Below are 9,286 nucleotides of genomic sequence, written 5' to 3'. Positions count from 1 at the left end.
ATAGAATAGTACCCCATAAAAGATTGTCACAGCATCTTATGCTACATAAAATAGATTACAAAAAGTCATAGTATATTAGTACATGGCTTCTCTAACTGCAGGCGGTGGGCCATCGACTGTCTTAAGTTACATGTTGCCCCTGAACGGGACATGAAATGCATGTGCATCATATACAATTATCTGCAGCAAAACATATCAAGGTTTACTTTCAATACACTTTTCCACTACTGGGTCAAACTGAGCCCCCTAACAAGCAGGTTGGGAATGAGAACTCGGAGAGCTACTGGTTTATGGTATGTTATGTTCCATCGTCAATGCTAGTGGCATCAGGGAAAATTAGCGATTTCAGTGATCTGTTCGGCAGTTTAATGTAAATATGAAACAGAATTTGTTTTCTTATCTTTCCCGGTGTGGCCCTCAAACATATGCTGGTTCACTAAATTAAAACTAACATTTTGATAACCCCTTGTTTAATTAATTAACACAAAGACTGAACTCTCAATTCGGAATTGTACAGTTGTACAGCGTCTTTGCGCAGAGCAGTTGCCAGGCAACGTGACAGAAATTAAAAGAAATGTCCAACTTTTGCTTGTAAAGTTTCCTTCAGTGACGAAACAAGTTGACAGTTTAACCCAATTTTATTAGTTTCCTTTGGAAAACCTAAAGCATTTCATTGCAACAACACATTTCGATCTACAGTGTACACTTACCACAGGTTGTAAATAGTAAGGGCATCTGAAACAGGACTGCGTGCATTACAGTTAAAGCAAAATTGTTCAGCAAACAAAACATTACCATAAAGTTTGTGCTGGGTGTTAAGTGACTCAGTCACATGCAAGGAAGAAAGGACTCAATAAAATATTTACATCGACAGAAATTTAGTTGGAAATGCTTTGTATTCTACTGCCAGGAAGACAAAGTTCAAAACACAAAAAGGTAACAAAAAAAACAGAATCTTAAAAAAGTACAGCAATGACTATTTAAAACCATGTCTCACGTTAATCATATTTTAGTCGTCGTTTCCTCGTCTTTACAAAAAGGATTTAACCACCTTCCTTCACCAACGCTTCTACAGTTAAGACAACAAATCATTCTTTTTAACTTCGAGTGATCAGACACAGACATGTTGTGGCCTATATTAAAAATATAAAAGTGGAAAGTTAACACTGTTCGGGCTGTTCTTAGTCGCTCATCTCCATGTCTTCCTGATGGTGGTCGTCTCCATTCAATTTGGACTTCTTGGGGGTTTGGCCCTCTGATCTCTCCGTCTCCTCCTGGCCCTTGGGGGATGAGGCAGAGTCAGAGTCGCTCTTCCTCTCATAGTCATCCTCCTCTCCTTCCTTTTGACTGTCATAACCTTGCTCCTCTTCATCGTAATCACGGGTCACCTGTCCGGACAATTTTTTTTTTTAAAGATTATTTTTTGGGGCATTTCTACTGTATTTAATAGAGACAAGAAAGGCCATGACAGTTACATTAATTACTTTTAAAAAAAAGAAGGGATATCTTCTGGGATGTTCAATTAGTTGCCAGTAATTTCAAAACAATATTCGAAACATACCTTCACGTCTCCTTTCTCACTATCAGACTTGCGATCCCGGTCTCGCTCCTTGTCTTTGCTCTTCTTCTTCTTACTGGCCGAGCGTTCCCGTTCGTCTCTGCTCCGGTCCTTGTCCTCCCTCCGATCCTTGTCCTCCCTCCGGTCTCTATCCCGTTCCTTCTCTCGCTCCTTGTCCTTCTTTTTCTCCTTCTTGTGACTGAACACGACAAATGGATCATTTGAGTCGTTGCACTAACGTGACAAGTCGTTATGTTAGATGTAACTAGATTAACTGCATGTAAAAAGGGTTTGACATCTCACCGTTTGAGGGACGGAGAAGTGGACAACTTCCTCCTGGGGGACCGAGTTGCACTGCGGCTTCGCCTGTGCCTCCTGACACGCAAAGTACAATAAATAAATGTCAATAACTTGGTCATGTTTACCAAATCATTAACTGCTGACTTTTGAAGTTATTTGCTTTTGTGAACGTAAATCACATTAACTGTTTTGACTGCTGCCTGTAATTCACCATAGCAACAATCAACAAGGTGCTCAGACACTCACCGACTAATGCTTCGAGACCTCCTGGCACTGCTGTAGCTCTTGGGGGGCGTCTTTGACCTTTTCTTAGACTTTTCCTCCTTCCTCCTGTCCCTGATCAAGACACAAGCGAGGTTCACAACATTAGCAAACAGCAGCACAGTTAAGGAAACAACAACTCGATGGACTGGCAGTTCTTGCAAGTGAAAGAAAATCAGAACTTCAGCGACTAAATTCTGCAGCAGTGGTCGGCCATAAATAATAACAAATCAAGAAGGCAGCAATTTAACTACTGAGGACAACAATGGAGATGTTGACCTCGATCTACTGCAGCGGTTTCTTTCGCGGGAGTGGGACTTCCTCTTGCGTGGACTCTTGGTCCTCCTCCTACTCCTTGAATGGGACCTGCGCCGAGACCGACTCTTTGAACGTCTGCCAAAATGAAGCCATATCAGATATTAAAACGTAGCAAATTACTTGCAGATATCAATTAACTTGATCATGTCTTGTGTATGTCACTTTGCACAGACAGTGTCTTCACCTGTGTCTTGAGCGAGATCTGGACCGCCTGCGCCTCGACCGCGAACGAGAGCGTGAATGTTTGCGCTTGTCATCTTTTTTATCTGTAAAACAATGACAAAGTTGAATATCTCCCAGGTTGTAGAGGCTTATTGCTCACACAATGGACAAAAAACTGCACCGCTGACTAAATTCCAGCACAATGTTTAATTAAATGAAACATTAAGTTTTTTCATTCATTATAATGTAAAGTGGGGTAACGGACCACTGTCGGTCCGTGATCCGTAGGGTCTAAATTATAACTTGACCATGTGTTGTATGTTTTCACAACATAAATATATATTAAGGGGAATCATGACCTCTTTACAATACCTTCAAGCTGTTTATAATCAATAATACTAATGACAAGATAAGTTTTAACCCAAAATAATTTACATTTCTTATTTCCTAATAATTTGAATTGTGTGTTTTTATGAAGAGAAATAAAAATACTACAGATGACTATAACAAAGTAAAAGGATAACATTTAGAATGGGATGCTTTACATTGACCCAGTCTGGAGCCTTGTAGATCAGCTGCTATTATCAAACAAAGGGATATGTATCTGCCAATATGGATCAATGATCAGCAATTAGTATCTGATGCAAAATGTTTTTATCCGAGATCTGTAAAAGTTATATTCTTTTATATTTTGTGCTGATCCGATCGGTGAGTTTTATGACCCGTTACATAAAACAAAGGGAACACGAGGAAACACTCACTTCCAGGTTCAATGGCTGCAGAGATGAGAGACTGGGCCTCTCGGACCCTCTTCATGGCCTCTTCAATCTCCTTATTGGACGCATCATTCTTCATCCCTGGATTCAAGTTCAGTCCGGCCGCTAATGGATTAAGTCTGCAAGTGCCATCAATTATTTGGTTTTTTTTCTTCCCAAAAAATATTGAGGCTCAATGGATCGCATACCCTGAATGAGAGCGTGCAAAGTTTCTTACTTGGGGTCCATGGACTGCATGAGCTTCAGGAAGTCGGCAGAAAGAGCCTGAACATTTTTTTTTAAAGAAGAGGGAAATTACCATTAGAAAGAAATTTATACGAAGCATGCTGCGACCATGAATGTGACTGACACGGTGCTCACCTGGGGGTTCATGTTAGCGCCCGACATTCCCATGGCAGCCATTTGCTCCATGTTGGGAGCTCCAAATGGTGTCCCTCCCATCTGAAACACAGACACTCTTACAGGTAAAGCATAGCTAAATTAACAGCACTCACCACAAAACCTTTTGAACAAGCATCCAGCTGACGCAACACAGCAGCGAGTCTTAATTATCAGCATGTGTTATGGAAAACTGAATTATTGTTCCCATTCACAGTGTTACTTCATGGACAACACGCTTTCACTCCTGACGGCATCTCACAGTTGTCCTAGAACATTTGACCCAAAGACTCATTTATATGTAATAATTCACACTACGGCCACCACGTATTCATTGCTGATGAAGTCATCAAGAGGCAGAACGTCCTCTTAAAAACAAAATCCCAGTCACTGCCACAAAGCGAGGCAGACCGCTTATTACAATAGAAGAAAAAAAGAAACCCAAAATGATCTTGAACATAATGTATATTTAGAGTCAAACTTAATGTCAAAACTCACTGTTGCCAGAGGATTGGGTGTTGGAAGAAGGCCTCCCCCAGGCATCATTCCTGCCACGGCATTGGCTGGAGCCAGCAGCGACATTGCTTTAGATTCATCAGGGATGACTCCTGGAGAACAACAACAACATTTCAGGACACACTCTAAGCAAACATTGATGAACACTCAAACAAGACTTGCAGACAAGCCACCTCTGTCTAACTACTCTGTATTCAAATAATGAATAATCAAAAAATAAATAAATGAAAAGAATGGACTTTTTTGTCTTGTCTGTAAATCTTGATCCCTGATTTCTTTTTGTGTGAAAGTATGATTGTATGATTAGCAACTATGAATTTATAAGTCACAATACACACTGTGGTCAACACTGCCAAGATTTTTTCACCTGTACTTGTTTTTTAAGTCATGAACCAAACGTAAGCAAGCACAGCCAGTTGTCCCGTGGGATGTGCTCTCAACTTTCATTAGATGTTTTATGAACAAGCGACTCGTGCCGGCTGCTTCGCTATAAAGCACACAAAAACATTGAGATACAAAAAAACAAAGTTCATGATTTGGGTGGAGACAAGGTTACATTTCAACATTACTTACCATTACCAATACAAAAACAGAAAAGGTTCAGACATATTACCTTTTCTGGGCTTTTGTTGGTGGTTACTTTGTACAATTCCACCACAAAAAAAGAAATAAAAATACTTGGCAACCAAATAAAGTATTGCTAACAAGCTACAGTACTGCAATGTTTTGGACAACAGTATGTCACTAAAAACACTAAACAATGTCAAAGATAAACTGCACTAAACAGTTAAGGGCTATTACCAGCTAAAGCTGTCATAAAATCATGACAAATGTGGCCAAAGCTGAAGAAATCAAACAGTAAATTCTTATGGAGATGATCATCCATGGTGCAATCTGAAAACAGGCTATTTTTTGTATGACATTTTACATTTTAAAAAGGGGAGGGCGAGAGAGACACACACACACACACGTGCGTGCACACACACACACACACACACACACACACAACAGAAAGGACACTTGAGAAACAGGATAAGGCTGCAGAAGACAAAACTGTTGGTGGCATTTTCAGCAGGGCCTGGTATATAGGGCTGGCTGAACCAGGAAAAAGAACTGTAAAACACAACAACAAAAGAAACACCACTGTTAAACGTGAGATTCACTCAACTCTTTCAGTCATGTGTGGAGAGGATCAATAAAAAGCATTGTTACTGCAACATCAAGCAGAGAATTAAAACTACTTGCATCTCTTGCGTCTTAGTGAAAATTTGGAAATACAGATGCACAATGTAAAATAATACAAGGCGCACATGGAGCAAGTAAATGCCATTGCCGGTTTGTGTGCTTATCATGGTTATAACCAAACTATATGCTAATTAACTTCCAAAACATTTACTCAAAGTAATTGTGTAGCCGATCGCACAAACACACACACACACACACACACACACACACACACACACACACACACACATCTTCCAAATATATCCTAGCATGCACAGCATCTATCCTGCATGCTTTGTGCTGGTATAGGGTTGTCCGGAACATTTTACCCAGATCTGAGCCATTAAATCAGCATTCAGCCAATACCAAGTCCAGATCCAGTATTTATAAATTCCTTTGTAATGCACCCCAATAGCCTAATCGGGCCCCGATTACATTTAATAAGGAAATACAGTTTGGTGAAAAGCTATGCATCAAAAAAACAAAGTCACACACCGGACACCCACAGAGGTAAAGTGTTCACTTATTTGGCTGATTCGACCTCTCCTGCTAAGACTGTGCTAGATTGATATCTCCCCCACTCTATTGTTAGGTTTTGTTGCACCCGTTAGGGCGGGGAAACTTACACCTGTAGTTTGGTTAACTAATGAAACATAGCTCCACCCAATGTAAACCTATAAATATTTCGAGACCACAAACACCATTGTGTATATGTAGCATATTCAATGGTTTCGACATGTATGCGGCGTAAAATAAATGATATAGTATTCCCAAGATTAAACTGTTTTGGGCACGTGCAAAATGTCACTGGAATTGACGCAAAGCGACCAGCCTACAGTGGCTTTCCCCGCTGACATTTGCTGACAGTTTGGATAACATAAATTGAAACGCATTGTTGATATTTATTAGTTCAAGCACAGTGGAACATTTACAGCAGGCTTACCCAGGGTGCTTACGGTTCAAATATAAATAGAGGATCAGAAATGGTTCAAGCTTGAAGTCCATACACCTATTTTGCTGAAGAGTTGTGTGGCTCATTTTTGTAATAAAAGATGCCTTGAACAGAGAGAAAAAAATAAATAAAGAGTTAATATTTTACTGCAGAACAAGAGAGAAGGGGGCTTGCGAGCCTGGTGCCATTATTTTTTCTAATCTCCTGATGGCAGCAGAGGACCACTTTCAGCCAGCAAGGAAGGGACTCTCTGCAAATGACTTGTCCACTATGAAAACCACAACACAAATAACAGAGAGAGAAGTTTACAGCTAGATTGTCAGACATGGACACAAATGTACATTTCCCTTTTATTAACCTAGAAATGCCAAGCACTGAAAAGCTTAGCGAAGTTTGCTTGGTCATAAAGAACTCAAAATGGCTCAGAGTGTTTGCCATTCTATCAAAACAGCCTACACATTGTGGTGCATGTTCAGAGATAGCCATGTGAGTGAGACAAGAATAATACAAACACCCACCTTCAGCAAAAGGGACCACGATCAAGGCTCGGTCCACGAAGACGGTGTTCGTCAGGTGTTGGGAAACTCCCACCGACTCAGACTCATGGAACTTTACAAAACAGACACGTGAAGTCACAGGCAAGGGAGAGTCACTGGAAGAAAATACAGATATGTTGTGCAAAGAATACAAACAAGGAGACCCAACATGGCTTCTTCAAACGGACATGAATTATTATTTGTTGTCCCCTGGGACAACTAACGACAACAAAAAAGGTACAATATGCAGCATTTTTCTAAAAAACAATGTATAGACAGATTCCCCCCAAAAATCCCTCAAACATCACTTTTTGGCACCTTCCCAGAGTGTGGTGTGGATTTGTGCTTTAAAACAAAAGGACAATGCTACATATTATACCTTTAATAATAGATTACAAGCTGCACACTCAACCACTCTGAACTCTACATTCTGTTTAGGCCAACAATGCATCTTAAATATATTTCTTTATAACGTGTTGTAATAAGGACTTTTCTCATTGACAATTTGTTGAGAATCTAATATCCCTGCCAATCACTGACACTTTGAACCTTTGTAGTTGTTACAGTCCTCGCCATGTCCTACCTGCTGAGAAGTCAGGTGTAATTCAATACAGGAAGATACAAAGCAGAGAACAATTATTTTCTACTATAGTCAATGTTAAAATACTGTAGATTGCAGTAGCTCATTAACATCCAAAGATGCAGGGAACCCAAGGTATTGCCAACAGGAAGTCAATGACATAACAATATTGACCCCAACGTAATGTGTTCATCTACTTTGTTTAAATCAGCATGTACAACATTAAGAAGATGCTGCAGCAGATACATTCAAGGTTTTAACTATAGTTCATTTAAAATATTGGTTAATCTAACAATTCTTAATCTAACCGATTACTCAAATTGTTTAGTCTATAAATTGTCAGAGGGGATGAAAGAGAAAATGCCCAATTTATTAAATTAACAGTAATGTAAAGCAGAAGACAGACAGACCGGCTTGAACAGGCTAATGTCTAACATTTTTCAGGTAGAAACTATTAGTCAATTAATTCACATACATTTTATTAAACAAAAATGTTGCGCTTACTTTGTTTCCAGTTAATCAAATGTGAGGGTGTAATGCTACATGTGTGTTCATTAGATCATTGCAAACTGAGTCTCTTTGGGTATTAGACCATTTCAACTTGACTAATATTATAGGTACTTGTAATGGGCATTTTTTATAAATAAAAGACAGTTGAGGGCTAAACGATTAATCCAATTAGTTGAGGTCTGACCACGTTGGCTTGATAGAAATGATCCGATTATCAATCGATGCGTTAGCTAATTGTGTGGTTACAGTACGTGGCAGAAATGTGATTTACTTCGCTAAATCCCTCGCGCATGCACACAACTGAAGATATGATGAGCGCGTGTCCCTCGCGTCGTTAAGGGGAGATACTGCTGCTGCGTTCATTAAAGGCGCGGGCAAACGTTAGCGCGAGCAGCGAGGCCTACCCGACACCACAGGCCTCAGGGGCCGCAGACGCTAGGTAAGACAACGGTTACAGTTCGCAATACTCACTCAGGCGGAAACAGTTTCAGCTCCTCTATGTTTCCGAGGAATCCGAACAGAGTCCTCATCTGCTCGGACGCCGCGCTCGGGGAGACGTTCGTCACCTGAATGACGTGCGTGTTAGAATTCATTTTCGCGAGTGCTAATCAAGCTACCTAGCTTTATATTAGCAACGGGATTGAATTAAAAAATAAATTAAAAAAGACGAGTGGGTAATGTTTACGAGGAAAACAACATCAGGCGATTACAAAAGCGTGCATTTTTGTTCTCTGTAGATAAATAGATGGTTAACGTTTGCTGGTGGCAGATCGACGACGACCGTCAGCAGAGAGCAACAATGCAGCTGCTGAAAATGTCGCCAGGCAGGGTTTGTGGCACGTTCACGTGCAGTTTGTAAATTCTTACTTATGGGCTTTCCTCCTAGCTAACAATAAGTGTCCCATTCTAGTAAGATTACGTATGTGGTTGATATCTGACTGTCCAATGGTGAAAAAAAGTAAAAGCGGCAATATCACTATTTGAAAATACTCTTACATCATATCTGACCGGTACTGTTTTTTTAGGCTTATACTGAGATCAATATGTATGAGTTTAACATTTTATAATGATTTATAAAAACAAAAAACACCTTCATACATCACCTATTTTTACATACTAAGATGGATATTCTACAGTTGAAAAATCTACTTGTCAGTTTTCTCTGACGGACAAAGTGTCTAACATGTGAGACACTTTTTGTCAATTACCTAAACA

At 39.9% G+C, this 9,286-nt stretch overlaps 1 protein-coding gene across 4 annotated transcripts; it reads right to left on the bottom strand.

The window, feature by feature from the left end:
* Positions 1–619: 619 nt before the first annotated feature.
* LOC117729228 (serine/arginine-rich splicing factor 11-like) lies at positions 620–8,917 on the bottom strand. Of its 4 annotated transcripts, none has more exons than XM_034530099.1 (13): positions 8,543–8,917; positions 6,964–7,097; positions 4,637–6,713; positions 4,252–4,361; positions 3,736–3,816; positions 3,593–3,639; positions 3,361–3,494; positions 2,622–2,703; positions 2,399–2,512; positions 2,105–2,194; positions 1,862–1,933; positions 1,562–1,757; positions 620–1,388 (listed from the first exon to the last, which is right to left on the bottom strand). In XM_034530099.1, exons 4-13 carry the CDS (start codon positions 4,333–4,335, stop codon positions 1,182–1,184), a joined length of 1,107 nt encoding a protein of 368 aa, XP_034385990.1. In that variant the 5' UTR covers positions 4,336–4,361; positions 4,637–6,713; positions 6,964–7,097; positions 8,543–8,917; the 3' UTR covers positions 620–1,181. The 4 variants fall into 4 exon arrangements, with proteins under 4 accessions (XP_034385990.1, XP_034385991.1, XP_034385987.1 ...); XM_034530100.1 differs by having other exon boundaries at positions 4,637–4,756; XM_034530096.1 differs by lacking the exon at positions 4,637–6,713.
* Positions 8,918–9,286: the final 369 nt, after the last annotated feature.

Source organism: Cyclopterus lumpus, chromosome 4 (genome assembly GCF_009769545.1).
Source record: "Cyclopterus lumpus isolate fCycLum1 chromosome 4, fCycLum1.pri, whole genome shotgun sequence".
Classification (NCBI taxonomy): domain Eukaryota; kingdom Metazoa; phylum Chordata; class Actinopteri; order Perciformes; family Cyclopteridae; genus Cyclopterus; species Cyclopterus lumpus.
The sequence above is the reverse complement of the archived record's forward strand: the minus strand, read 5'-3'. Positions and strand labels throughout refer to the sequence as shown.

Excerpts from the sequence above, each read along its gene's own strand:
- LOC117729228 (XM_034530096.1), bottom strand. The coding sequence starts at position 8,664 with ATGAATTCTAACACGCACGTCATTCAGGTGACGAACGTCTCCCCGAGC. Across the intron at positions 2,704-3,360 it reads TGCAGCCATTGAACCTGGAA|ATAAAAAAGATGACAAGCGC; the intron begins GTGAGTGTTTCC and ends ATTGTTTTACAG. Across the intron at positions 1,934-2,104 it reads AGGTCTCGAAGCATTAGTCG|GAGGCACAGGCGAAGCCGCA; the intron begins GTGAGTGTCTGA and ends TTTGCGTGTCAG.